The sequence below is a fragment of the Alosa pseudoharengus genome, unplaced genomic scaffold, assembly GCF_046254945.1.
Source record: "Alosa pseudoharengus isolate Yale_2024_CS ecotype anadromous, Long Island Sound unplaced genomic scaffold, YU_APseudo_1.1 YU_APseudo_1.1_scf_21, whole genome shotgun sequence".
Classification (NCBI taxonomy): domain Eukaryota; kingdom Metazoa; phylum Chordata; class Actinopteri; order Clupeiformes; family Clupeidae; genus Alosa; species Alosa pseudoharengus.
The window spans coordinates 24,902,782-24,917,781 of record NW_027468674.1 but is presented as its reverse complement, the minus strand read 5'-3'; the positions used below and the strand labels follow the sequence as shown (position 1 = coordinate 24,917,781).

Below are 15,000 nucleotides of genomic sequence, written 5' to 3'. Positions count from 1 at the left end.
CACCTGAGGCGCACGTGGATCCCATTTCAAAAACATCCACCGACCAGACTTTAGAGGATGACACCACCCCCCCAAACACACACACACACCTCTCCAATCACACCACTACACTGTTATTACTACCCCAGCCATACGGGGGGAGGGGGGAGGTTGCAGAGTGGCAATATAGAATACATGCAAGCTTCAGGTGCTTTGCAGGCTTTCATTACAATGAAAATCCATTTCAGGTTTCTGCAATAAGCAGCAGGGGGGTGGGGGGGATGTAATCATTTCCACAAAGGGCCGACTGAGCTTGCGAGACACTCTGCGGTGACAGCCGTTGGGTAAGCGGCAGTCGAATGGTTAACTGATCTCCCGGTGGTGAGGTTTTCTAATGAGCGGCTTTCTTCCGCCCAGAGCATCCCACAACTGGCTGCTACAACGGGTCGTGCCTGGCCTGCCGGTCTTGACTTCTTCGTGGAGGGTGAAAAGACAAACAAGCTCCCTCTCCCTATAATCTTATCTCTCTCTCTCTCTCTCTCACTCTTTTTTCCCCTCTTTCTCTTGCCTCTCTTCACATTTTTTGCACAGCTCGGAGTTCAGGTTTCAAGGCATGACACGTTGAGAAGGCAAGGCACGGATCGCTTCAGGAGGACGAGTGAGGTAAGCGACTGGGTGACACAAAATCCTTCCGTGGCGGCGTCTGGCGAGATGGAGGGCCGCGTTCTCGTGTAGAATGCCCTTAAACTGGGTGATGTAAGGTAACCACATCTTCCCATTCTCCAGCAAGCCACAAATAGACAATTATCTAAACCCACCACTGGCACCGGGGATGGGATGGTATGAAAATGTCAGATCATGTTCTCATTGATGAAAATCTTCACCAACCATACCAATATGTTTCATAACTACTAATGCCTTGAAACCCCCTTTCCTCTTTAGACTTGCCCTGATCCTCAAATGTTGCTTTTATGACCAAAAATGAAGATATTGGCAGGATTTCTGCTTTTTGTGTTACACCACAATAATATTAGAAACACTCGTCTCCCTTAGTATGTTTATCCTTCTCCTGTTGTAATATATTAGCAAGTCAATATGCATAGGTCTCTTGTAATGCCAAATCTATAATATAAATATAGTTCCATTAAACATTAATGACTAAAATGTTCACACCATTGTGAACATAATGTCACTCAGAGATGAGTGAACTTGAAGCAAGACACTGGTGGACATAACTAGTGCATTTAACAGAGCATATGATACTCAAAGCATCTGTTAACATAATAACAGGTAATGCTAGTGTGACAGGCATTAAGGCTGAAACAATTACACAATTAACTGATTAGTCGTCAATTATTGCATCGGTGAATCAGTTTGGGTCATTTACTTTAAGGAAAATATCTTCTTAAATATTAATATGAATATTTCCTGTTTTACTCCTCTATGACCATAAATTATTTATGTTTGGCATCAGGACAAATCATGGCATTTAAGGACAACATCTTGGGCTTTCTGACATTTTATTAAACAACTAATCGACTGACCCAGAAAATAAATAATCAACAAAAAATAATCGTTAGTTACACAGTATGTAGAAAATGGATGCGATAAAGCAAGAAAAGAGCAAAAGCACTGTGAAGGCAAGAAAAGAGCAAAGGCACTGTGAAGGCAAGAAGGCCCAAGGTGCATGGTTCCCACTCATTTTCAAAAACATTGACATTTCAAAACTTTTCCATGGCTTCTCAAGGACCGCTCATGAAGGTGTCCCGTTCAAAGCACTTTGATATCCTCAAAGCGCTTCACATGTTAAAAGGAAATAATTTCATAAGCTATATATAGAATCAGCATGTGTCAATTCACACAATAAGTCACACCTGAGGAAACACCTTTAAATCGATGAATGTGAGGAGACAGTTGCTGCTGTACCCCTGGGTCACAGAGTATGTTTAACTTTGGCTTATATTTTGGCTTTATCTTTTCTGTCCTCAGGTGCTGTCATTACAGTTCTCATTTGATGGCAATGTGGTAGAATTACAAAAACATTACAATGATACAAAACCCAATAATAACACTTTTAGTGTTGTTTGTTTATTTGCAGTTGTATTGAAGTCTCATGCAAACACCACTGTGAGAGATTATTACTTCCTCAGCTTGCTGGGGACCTGGGATGTCCAGGAGTATGAGAGAGTGGACGGCTCAACATGGATCACAGACACACACACACACACCCTCCTGCCAGGGTGGGAAATGCAGTGCCGCGTCGGCTCCCCTGGAAGTGCCTGGAGGGAAGTCTGGTCCACCGGCTCAATCTGCTGGCCGACTGGGCTCCAAACGGAGCTAATTAAAGTCCCTGGGCTCACACTGGGACACTGCGGCTTGGGCCCGGGTGAGCTGGGGTAGGGTAGGCTAGAGAGGAACACGGGAGACCAGAGTCCACTACAACGCTCACTTTGCTCAGGGGAGCCAGGGGAGTCAGTTCCACTTGTTCTCAACCAAGCGTGTGTGTGTGTGTGTGTGTGTGTGTGTGTGTGTGTGTGTGTGTGTGTGTGTGTGTGTGGGGAACAGGTCTTTTCAGAGCTACATAGCATGGAATACATTTGTCTGACTGTGAACCTCTGGGGCTAAAACACATGCACCCCCCCCCCCCCTCCCCCAACTCCCCCACACACATACACACACACACACACACACACACACACACACACACACACACACACACACACACACACACACACACACACACACACACACACACACAAACACACACCTGCAGTCTCTCTCTTACACACAAACTCTCACTCTACCTGCCTCACACCCCCACATCCACAGGCAGCCTGAGGGGGTTCATCTCACCTACTAGAGCACACGTTCACCTCTCCTGAGACACCCACCCCCCCCACCCCACCCCACCACCCCATCCCTGTCTGTGTGTGTCTATGTCTGTCTGGGTGTGCGAATACATGACAGAAAAAAGTTGAGGCTTTCAGAGAGGAAACTATAAAGTGACATATCAGTGCCCCCTGTTGGCCAATGCTGCTCATGACACTCACCTTGGCACTTGCCGCCGTTGGTTGGGTCTCCGTGGTAACCGGGCATGCAGGTGTCGCACTGAGTCCCCGTGGTGAGGTTTCTGCACTGTTCACAAACGCTGCCGTTCACGCAGGTGCTGTGGCCATTACACTGGCAAGCTGAAAGAAAACACACACACACACACACACACACACACACACACACACACACACACACACACACACACACACACACACACACACACACTTTGAGTCTTCATGATGAAAGGAAACATTCTCAAAGACACTGACAAAAAGCCTGCTGACAAATTGCATTTGAATCTGTAATTTGGTAGAATTAACAATCAAATAACAAAAACAACTACAATACCACCACAAAACATATAGATATAGATATATTACTTATACAATATATATATATATATATATATATATATATTACTTATACAATATCCATCTATGAGTACAAATAAGCAGGACTGCTACTCCATCTGGCATTAGTAGGTATGCAAGGGGGATTTAACATGCATGTCTGAAGACCAGTGTCTTACCAGGGCACTGAATGAAGGCCCACTCGTAGCCCTTGTCTTTGGGGCAGAGGGCAGGCTCCAGCACCATGTCCTGGCTGTGGGTGAGCGCGTTGCCCTGCTGGCCCTGGGCCTGGTTGAGCTTGGCCGGGCTGCGCATGGGCCCGCGGTACGAGCCCTCCATGCACTGGCCCCGGCCCGTGTTGCTGGGGTCACCGCACCAGCCGCACTCCGGCTGCTCCAGGCACTTACTGCAGGTCCGCAGCCCCGAGCAGTTCTGAGCTGTGGGTCGGTGAGGGGACAAAGAGAAGGAGTGAGAGAAAGTGAGGGAAAAAGAGTGTGGAGAGAAGAGTGAGAGAAAGATGGGGAGAAAAGAGCGAAAGAAAGATGGGAGAAAAGAGCAAAAGAAAGATGGGGAACAAAGTGCAGAAAGAAAAATCTTTTCATTCTAAAGGATCTTTTATTCATTTCTTTCCATTCAAAGTTTCTACGGAGTGAACAGCCTCTACATTCTTGACAGAGAAATTGTTATGACTCAGAAATCCGCAAGAAATATTATGAACTTCCACACACTGTGTCAAGCATCTGACAGCTTTCCAATAAAATGTGTGAACACAGCGACTAAAGGTCTACTATCTACTACTACTGCGGTATGTGCAGACAAGATGCAAACAGAGAGTGAAAAAGGGACATACAGTATTCCTTAATGTTCTTGGATTTGTTTGTCTTTACAGAATGTGCATGGTATGTGGGAGCCCTGCACCAAGAGATGAAAACACAAGGAGAGGTCCGAAGGTGAAAAGACAAAAAAAGAAAGAGAGGAAGAAGAAGAAGAAAAAAAAAGAGGAGAAACGTCAAATCCACCCACGTCGGTCCACGGAGACCAATCAACCTTTTATGCCACCTCCGAACTTCAGCCTTCCGTCTCAATTTCCGACAAGCTCACAGATGCACCAGAAGAGCTCCAGCGTCCCCCCCCTCTCTGTGGGCGATCTCCAGCACGCAGCATAACATCTGCTCAGGGTCCGGCCCTCCCCCCCACCTCCCTGATCTTACTCGTGTACTTACTCACCGCGGCCGCCTGCTAACGCTTTACCTGACCAGGAAGATTGCAGATCAGACACGGCCCATTTAACCTTGTCTTTTGGCCTGGAAAAAAACAAATGATGCAATTCCTGACTGATTTGGGTATCTGGCTTTGGATAGAGCAGGACGGGGAGAGGCTTTGACTTCTAAAAACCCTTCATCATTAAGTTGAAATATCGCCATATCAGCAATACTGGCACAAGCCACGATCAATCAAAACTGAACCCTAACTTAACCTGACAGTCACGACAACTCCCCTAATATAGCACATTTTTTCACAAGGGGGAAGAGGGAGAGAAAGAGGGAAGAGAGAAAAACAAGAAAGAGAAAAGGAGAGAAGCCCATTCCACCCACCATCAAACCTTTCTAGAAAATGTCTCCCAATTGTCAGAAGAGAGACAATTGTCTCCTGACAATCACTTGTATGTCTTCACACACACACACACACACATGCATACACACATGCATACACACACACACACACACACACACACACACACACACACACACACACACACATGCATACACACATGCATACACACACACACACACACACACACACACACACACACACACACTCTCCATCACCAACCACTGCATGGTAACTGGCACAACCATGACAACAGAGGCGCGAGGAATGCAGCAGGCCGGCAGCTGGAAGATGCAGGGAAAACAACCCTGAGAGCCGAGCGGAGTGGAAGACGACTGCGCTGCTACTGCCGCTCCAGCCACCGCTGGGAAACAATTTGGCGGGCGCACGGCGGCTAGTAGATCAATGCCAATTTAGCCGGCCTGACAACGCCCTAATGAAATGCCTGCTACAGCTGCGACTTGCTCTCCAAACCCCTCCCCCCCCCCCCTTTTATCCCCGCTCTCGACGCCTTCGCCGCAGCATATGTACAAGCGCCTTAAATCAGCCGACCTCGAGAACGCTGAGCTAAATCACCGCTCTCCTCCCGCGCTCTCGCTCTCTCTCTTGCTCCCTCCTCCCGCTCTCTCTCTCTCTCTCTCTCTCGCTCTCTTCGACTCACTCACACGCCTCAGTTCGGGGAAAGTAGAAATTAGAGTGCTTGTTTTTTCCCCTCTCTCTGTGTTTCGTTTTAGCACTCTGCGGCGTTAAGAGCTGGATTAGTCAGCATGGCCTCTCGCTAAACACGCCTGTCGGAGGAGTGCTGTTTGTGCGTGACAATAGTTAAAAGTCGGAGCTGACCTGTTTGCTTCCCATTACAGGGAGAGAACATAGCGGAATGGGCAGCGTTCACAAGACACGTGTCCATGGTGCGCACACGTACACGCGTGCACCTGGAACACTGGCAGCATCAGTGAGGGAGGAAGGGACAGAAGAGATCAGACACAGACAGACAGCGGGGAAGAGATGGAAAGACGGAAAGACAGACAGACAGGAAGAGACAGACAGAAAGACAGACAGACAAACAGACAGACAGGAAGAGACAGACAGACAGACAGACAGACAGACAGACAGACAGACAAACAGACAGACAGACAGGAAGAGACAGGAAGAGACAGACAGACAGACAGACAGACAGACAGACAGACAGACAGACAGACAAACAGACAGACAGGAAGAGACAGACAGACAGACAGACAAACAGACAGACAGACAGACAGGAAGAGACAGACAGACAGGAAGAGACAGAGATGTGAAGGAGTAAAGGTGAACTAGGCAATCTGGAGTAGCGCAAAGGCGTGTGTGTGTGTGTGTGTGTGTGTGTGTGTGTGTGTGTGTGTGTGTGTGTGTGTGTGCGTCAGTGAGAGAGAGAGAGGAGAGAGAGAGCGGAAATAGAGAAGGAGAAGCAAAATGAGAGGGTGAAAGGGAGAGTGCCTCCAGATTTGACCTTCAGTTCAAGGCCTCCCATTCAAAAGTCAGTAGGAGATTTAAGAGAATGTCAGCTGGTGTGGCACCAAAATCGCAGACCACCAGACACAGCATAATCCCTATATTTATACACACACAGAGTGCAACAGCCAACACAAGGCCTTCCATAACAACAATTCATAAATAAAACTCTAACACATTCCAAGCCAATCATAACCCAATATGCACAAACATATGCACAACGTATGAACAGAACACCTAACCTACACCACCCATACCTTTGCATCCCTCCACCCACGCATGCAAACATATTCCGTCTCAGAACAGCTGCTCCACTTCTACTGCGCCACACACACACACACACACACACACAAACACACATACACACACACACGTGAGCAGGGATGGAAATTAGCACCAGCCAATTGCTGGTAAAATATGACAGTGGCTGATAGATTACAGACACAAAATATTGATTTACTATATAGTGGCTGGTGAATTACAGCATTCAAGTACATTTCCAGCCCTGATAGAAACCAATGCCTCTGCTGGTCTGATTCTTTAACGATTGCATTACTACTTACTGGTCAATTTGTGCGGGGAAAAAGTAGGCCTACACATGTTTTTAGCATCAATCAGGGCAGAGCAGTGTGGAATAACAATGCTCTTTTTCTTAGAAGGACATAACATGAAAAAATTATATTATAAAAGTGACTGATAACAAAAAAAGTTCTCATTTTCTCAACATAAATTATGTATGCGCTTAGTAACATTTGATGGGTGTAGAGAACACGCTTAAAGCTGCAGCTGGCAAGATTTTTTTGATCATATTCACTGAAACCGATACTATGCTCTGACAGAACAACATAAATCAGCCAGTTTTAGAGAAAAAACCTGCACTTCTACCTCCACCTAGAGCCTGTTATTTGTTTTGCAAAAATCCACAGCTCCCAGTTCTTCTGGTCCAATCAGAGCAGGGCTGTGTGAGATTTGACTGTCAATCACAGTCTGGTGCAGTCTGGTGCGCACTGACGAGCACCAACTCGATGAGAGGGTGCTCAGTGGTAGTGGGGGAGGGGCATGAGAGTTATAAACATTCAAAATTTTGGCTAAATCCCCTCAATCTGTCAGACTTACCAACAGCAGCTTTAAAGGGGAACTTGGCAACTATTTCAACGTAATAAACCCGTTTAGAAATCATCTGGATGGTTAAATGACCTGTTCCGGTGAAAATGGTGACTTTTCCCGCTGCCCCTAGCGTCCCCAGGCGGAAAACCAACCTTGCAACATTGAGACCACCGTCCCGTAAAGAGAAGTGAGAAACAAGAAACTCGTTTTAAATCGTGTTTCTTACCTTGTAACATCCACATTGTCTGCCGAACTTATGCTAACCGTTTTGCTAGCTTGTAAACAAATCCATGTGCTTTATCGTTACTTTTTTCCACAGTTTGAAATAGCATAATGTACAATTTCTCCAGCAGAGGGGGAAATCCTGCCAAGTTTCCCTTTAAACACACAAACAGGTTTGGGCAAGACTGTACTAATAACCTTGGAAATATATACGATTCCGATGGATCGGGCCGTTTGGGATCTCAATGCCCATCCCTACACCAGACAGAGACAGAGTGCCTAGCACGGACCCTACAGACAATCCTCCTACAAGCTGGAGACATTGGGGCGGCAGGGGGTTGGATTAATAACAGAGGAATAAATCATTGCCAGTGTCTGACGCAAAAGGGACAGGTCCCTCCGATTCTGACAGGAGAAATTTTTCTGCGGATGAGCGAGAGAGTAAGTGATGGGGCGACAGGTTGGTATTGGGGAGAGGGGGGGGGGGGGGGGGGGGGTGGATTTGAGATTTCCCCGACTTCTGTTGACTAACGGCGACTGAGGCAGAGACGGCTGCAGCGCCCCCCACTTCCTGACGGAAGGCTTTTAATTGGTTTTCCATCCGAGTGTGCATTATGGAGAGCCCATCAACTACCCAGGGGAGTGTCAGGAAGATGGCAGGGATACGCGAGCACAGGAGATTGAGAAGAGAGAAAAGAGAAGAAAAAAAACAGAGAGAGAGAGAGAGACAAAGAGAGATGAAAAAGGACCAAAGCGAGACATGTGAAGTGGCTGCATGCATGAGAGAACTTCATCTCAATTCCCACACACGCCTGGTAAGTGTGTGTGGGTCTCCCAAGAGTTTCACCCCACTGGGCTTTAAGGGAGGCTCCAGCAGTACTATCTGGTGTGATGGTCATATGATGGAGCGTAGAAGACGTCTCTCTAATCCTCCTTCTCCCCTGCTCTGCTCTCCTGTCAAGGTAGACAAATACCGACACAGCATGAGGCCACTACTACATGTGGGGGGGGACTCGACGTCAATTATTTAAAGGATCCGATCCAAGTCGTATGTTATATTAATATCATGTTTTTGCTGACTAACTCGAGAGGAGTGTGTGTGTGTGTGTGTGTGGTGGGGGGTTTTGAAGAAAAACGATTGTGTTTGACACCAAGGGCATTTGGAGAAGCCAGAGCCAGGGCCAGCTTATAGATTTCCCAGAACGCCAAGCGCACGGTCCGCCACAGGAGCACTGCGGCGATGGAGAGACGGAACATATGCTGCTGACTGCTTTCATTTCCCAGAGCACACTGCACTGGAGCCGCTGTCTTTTTTTTTTCTCCTTCTCCCCAGCCCTCCCGTCGAGCTTTTACAAGGAGAAGATTGAAAAGTTTACACTGTAGACGGATAGCGACGGATTGGCGAGTTTTTCAATGCTCATCTAAGAGAAAGCAAGGGTGGAGTGGGGTTAGGGTGGGTGGGGGTCTAAGATCAATGCCGGCTTTCGTACTGTTATTTGTCAATGTCAAAGGGGGAAGGGGTTTGTGTGTGTGTGTGTGTGAGAGAGAGAGAGAGAGAGAGAGAGAGAGAGAGAGAGAGAGAGAGAGAGAGAGAGAGAGAGAGAGAGAGAGAGAGAGTGACATGCCAAACCTGACTTACATCTCTGTCCTAGATATAAAAAAACTACCGCTGCCGAAGCACTCATTTCAGCTCATTACTCCCAACATCAGTCTCCCAATGGAGAGACGTGGCACTACACATACACACACACACACACTGTGTGCACTCATACACACACAAACAGACAGACACGTAGCCAGCGCATGGCGCTAGACGGAGATGACATTTGATTTAATTCTTCCCACTCCCAGGACGCGTAAGTATAGGGGACCCAGAGTGGCACAGATGCACACTCACAGACGTGCTCTCTCTCTCTCTCTCTCTCTCTCTCTCTCTCTCTCTCTCTCACACATGCACACACACACAGAGAGAAAGGGATTATTTTTCCCTATGACAACATCACAGCAGTCAGACCCCAGTACACGAACAACAAATTCACATGTACATCAGTCACAGTCACTCTGCTTGCATGTGTACACCAGGCTGAAGAATCGGCCTTCAGTCAGAGACATGCAGACAAACAGGTGCATATACTCAAGGACTGTACAATAACTGTCAAGGACATAAACAATGCACTCTACAATGCAGGTACGCAGCCAAACACTGGTAATGAGGCAAGCACATCAACCCACAGGAGGACACATGTTGATCTCACACTCACACACACACACACACACAGGAGAGCAGGCAGCCCCCACCCTGCCCAACCCATCTCCCATTACTCTCTCCTCCTCCTCCTCCTCCTCCTCCTCCTCCTCCTCCTCCTCTTCATTTCCTGGGAGCCGAGATTTCTGATTTATTGAATTAGTCACTCCAATTTCTCGCACTTCTCTTGCTCTTCGCTCTTACTCAGCCTGCCTATCTCCCTCACACACGCACACACACACACACACAAATAACTTATTTGGTACTTACACACACATTCTCCGGTCTGCCACTCCAGGCACTGGCCGTAAGGGAAGGAGATGACGTAGGCGTTGGAGTCGACGCAGCGCTTGGTGCTGGCACACCACATGCACTCCATGGTCTGGCTGGTGCAGTTGGCACAGCTGGTACGCAGCGAGCACGGCTTCCTGCAGGAGCGGGCATTCTGATTGGGGCTTACTGTATGGGCACACACACAGAGAGAGAAAAGAGAGAGAGAGAGAGAGAGAGAGAGAGAGAGAGAGAGAGAGAGAGAGAGAGAGAGAGAGAGAGAGTTAGTTGGCACATGAGGGCAATAAGGGTGGAGGTAGGATGAGATCGAGAAGAGGGAGAGGGGGGTGGGGGTGGAAATAAACCCAAACTTATAATGAGAATTGAGAGAGAAAGAGAGAGAAAGAAAGAAAGAAAGAAAGAAAGACAGAAAGAGTATCTCAGTGTAGTACAGGAACAGTTAGTTAGCTTGGAGAGAGAGCACAGAGCAAGAAAGGGACTAACGAACGAGAGAGTGAGGGTGAGAGAGGGGTGTGTGTGTGTGTGTGTGTGCATAAGTGTATAGGGCTGATGATCGAAATCAAGAGTGTGATTGGGGCACACAGCAGGTGCACACACAGAGTTGGATGAGGGTGGAGGTGGGCTGAGGATGAGAGAGGGGGTGGGGGGGCATTTGCACGAGAGAGACAGAGAAACAAAAACTGTCACAGTGTGTGGAGGAACAGTTAGTTGGCTTGGAGAACGAGCAGAAAAAGAAAAGAATGTTGTTGTTTTTTGTTTGTTTATTGTTTTGTTTTTCTGTGTCGGTCAATTTATGCAGGTTTAAGTCTGTGTGAATCCATACAACGGTGTTCCTCAATCCCCTTAATTCTTTGTATGAATACTTTAACAACACAAAAGACGCATGTCGTGCCAACAAAGCACTGCAAATTGGAATCTGATATCTGAGAGACAGGAGATAAGTTTATATCTGGTCTGATCCTAGAAGCAAAAGAGTTTGACTCAGTGGGTAAGTGATGCTGCATTAGGGGAAAGGTGATGCTGGGGGGGAGAATGCCAGCATGCATGTTTATGATGTGGGTGGGAAATGGGTGTGTGGCTGGCAGAGTGGGGGGTGGTGGGGGGCATGGCATCAATGGCCAGCTGTTCTCCACGGAGAGCCACAGTTACTGGAGGCCCGTGATTGGGTTTGATGAAGCGCATCACTTCCTGGTGGGGAGTGCACAGGAAACGGATGGGTTGGGGAGGGATTCTGGACTAATCCAGCATCTGGTGAAGAGGAGGCTGATTTAAAGGATCACAGCAAAGACTCACACACACACACACACACACACCCCACCCCACTTCACCCCCCCCCCCCCCCCACACACACACAAGCACACACAGCGGTTCTGCAGTTTCATTCACCTTGGGCTGAAAAACTACCTCCTGCTCATAGGCATTAGTTTGGGTGTTAGTTTTTACCCAAAGAGGTGAGAATGAGAAGATGAGGGAGGAAGGGAGGGAGGGGAGGAGTGAATGGGAACAGAAAACGAGTTGTCGAGGCACAGAGGGAGAGCTGGCCAGACAAGTGGAAGATAAAACACATCTTCAGAAAAATAAAACTAAATAGCAGAGGGGGGGAATACAAATGGAGACCAAAACAAGAAAAAAAAGCAAGAGGGAGAAAAGAGAGAGTAGAAAAACACAAACGACCAGCTTGAAGGTGGAGTACACCAAAAACAAAAGTATTAATATTAAGAAAAAAAAAACAATGGACACCAGAAGAACTGAAGTGACAAAGAGCAGCCAATACACCTTGACTAGACACACTAGAACAAAACACACACACAGATATATACAAAAGCACAAGGCAGGGGAGGGAATCATAAACAAGGCCCATCTGCAGGCTATCCTGCTCTCTCCCCCCCCTCCCCCTCGCTCCCTCTCTCCCTCCATCCCTCAGGCTCACCGACAGGCTTCTCGCAGATGAGGCCATCAGTGGTGGCGGTGCAGGCGTTGGCCTTGAGGCCCGTGCTGTCGCTGAGCTCCAGGTAGGCACAGAAGCCCGAGTCGCTGGGCTCGCCGGCCAGCCACTGCAGCGAGGTGTTGGCGAACGGCGCCGTGTTCTCCCACGCCCAGTACGACACGTTGATCTTGCGCAGGCCGACCCACGGCGACAGCTTCTGCGGTGAGTGGGTGGAGAGCGGGGGAGGGGGAGCAGGGGAGTGGGAGGGAGGGAAGGAGGGAAACAGAGAAGGAGAGAGAGAAAGACAGAAGAAAATTGTTTAACACATGCGCTGTTTTTATGTGTCTGTTTCCACTTCGCAGTGCACTTCAGAGTCAAAGAAATAGGAGTTACTGTTGAGCCAAAAAGACAATTAGGACATGAGGGTGCGTGAGAAAATTGGACAGGGACTGATGAACGTCCAGAACAGCCCACAGGGTCAGTTAAGGTTCACACGCACACACACACACAAAAGCAGCAGTAGGTGGTTTAGTTTAGAAAACAGCAGATCGTGCCAGGAGTAAGTGTCACTTGGGGAATGGCGGAAGAAAAGCCAGTGTTCTCGATGAAAAACACTCTTAACATGGGAGTGAATGGATGGCGACCGGGCGAGCAGCGTGGCTGTTCACCATCACCATCTGACAGGTAGATATGTAGACCAGATAAGACGCAAGCAGGCTTATAGTCTTAGGTTAAACAAACTAAACATACTCCAGTCCAGCTTCACTCTGCTCACACAAAGACCAGATGTAGTCTATCTGACCCCTCTCAACTACATTACACATGTGTGCACACATAGGCATATATATACACACTTAAAGAGGAGATATGCACAGGCGTGCTGGTATATTATATATATATATATGGGCATATTTTTATCTCTGATTTCATAGCTCTCCAATTAGTCTTGGGACTATTTGCTTTACCTTTTGCCAGACATTACAACTTCACTTTGTATTCTTCACCAAATTAGCATGTTACCCAAATGTACATTTTTATTTATTAACCACAAACAAAACTGCTGTGCATAGCTAATCTAAGTCACATGCTAACTGTTATTAACAAGAGCATACATTACCCAGCAATCTACAGTGATCAGCTAAATGTTTTACTTCTCTAACAAATTTATTCCATCTTCTCATTTTCTCATATGAATTTATGAGCTTTTACTTGGAGATTGACGATTTCTGACCTGTTTCTCCTAGACACGCTTCTGAAGTAATACGGAGTAAACGGATAGACGGATCTAAGAAATCAACCCAGTCCATTTTAAGGGTACGTCTACACGAAACCGCCGGGTGAATTTTTTCTCTTACCGCTTTCACACCTTTAACGACACCGGTAAAGAAAAACCTCGCCTGCACACACAGAGTGTAACCGGCTAAATATGCTGTAGTGCATATGCCAGACAAGTCGATGGCACCGGCCGTGCAGAGTCTTAGTTTAATTTGCGTGAATCGCGTAGAAACATTGTTGAAACTGTTGAGCATTCGCATGAAATAAGGAGACTACAGACAATTTGGTTTTCAATTTAACTGTTAAACTAATAAATAGGCCTGTCGCGATAATCAATAAATCAATTAATCGCATGATAATTAAAATTAGCTCGATAATTTTTCTGGCCACGATAAATGCCATTTGCATGCTTGTTTGTTTTCCTCGTCTCTCTCTCCCTCTCGGGTCCTTAGAGTAACCATGAGTGAACCCTCATGTCAGTCACTTGTCATTCGCATGGTGTGTGGGGAGGCGGAACTACTGGCGTAGCCTACCACAGAGTGCAGCTAAAGAGCCGCGTGAGAAGTATACCGGTAGGCACTAGGCAGAGAGAAAGCTAGTTGCGAGTTCGAATAGGCTATGCCTATTCGAGACAAAAAAGATGGAATTGGTTTCTAAGCCAAACGCGATAGCTGCAGTGTGGGAGCATTTCGGATTTAAACCGAATGCCCGTGGTGAACCACTGAACGTGTACGAGTCGGTGTGTCGCATTTGTTGGAAAACAGTCGCAATTAAAAGCGGCAACACAACAAACATGCATATGCATCTAAAACACAATCATCCGCTGCAGTTTTCCCAGTTGGGGAAAAAAAACCCAACAAGTGGGCCGTCTTCCTCTTCCCGAGGAAAATTCTCAGAACGACAATATTATCGCTTATCGCAATAATTTCTGAGACAATTTATCGTCAAGCAAAATTTGTTATTGTGACAGGCCTACTAATAAAGTTCATTTTCAAGGTATATGACTGCTATGTGAAATTTCAAATGCTTAGCCTACGCATTGCATTAACGTTAGGTCTGAGCACCACTGGAGAAAACATGAACATGCAGTAAGCTAATGTTTAACTAAGTTAAGCTAACGTGTGCTTCTAACTTAGCGACAAAAGGCTGATAGGCTACATTGTGCACATAAATCATGACAGGGGAAAGCAAAAAACATTTTAATACGATAAACAAATGGTTTGGTTTGTTTTGACAAGCAGCGTGTCAGGTCTAGTGCCGTGGCTGAGTTGAGAGGTGGGGCTATGTCGTCATAAAATTGCCGGCTTCGCACCTACTAGGCGTCTACACGGCGAAAGTTAGCCGGCGGTTTCAAAAATTCCCACTTCGGAAGCCAGTTTCAAAAACTATCGGTTACAGTCTCCTAAATTGCCGGGTGTGTACACGCAAGGCGTAACTGATAACAAAACCTCACC

The 15,000-nt window shown here is 47.0% G+C and overlaps 1 protein-coding gene across 4 annotated transcripts in view; it reads right to left on the bottom strand.

Annotated features, from left to right (window-relative positions):
• Positions 1 to 15,000, bottom strand: part of atrnl1b (attractin-like 1b) — a 139,220-nt gene that overhangs the window by 81,394 nt on the left and 42,826 nt on the right. For 2 of the 4 annotated variants that reach the window (XM_076298265.1, XM_076298267.1), the window contains exons 16-19: positions 12,275 to 12,488; positions 10,324 to 10,512; positions 3,560 to 3,817; positions 3,030 to 3,167 (exon numbers count right to left, since the gene is read on the bottom strand). In XM_076298265.1, the coding sequence (XP_076154380.1) occupies positions 3,030 to 3,167; positions 3,560 to 3,817; positions 10,324 to 10,512; positions 12,275 to 12,488 (799 nt within the window). The remainder of the gene's footprint in view (positions 1 to 3,029; positions 3,168 to 3,559; positions 3,818 to 10,323; positions 10,513 to 12,274; positions 12,489 to 15,000) is intronic. The other 2 variants (XM_076298266.1, XM_076298268.1) reach the window with 1 other exon arrangement.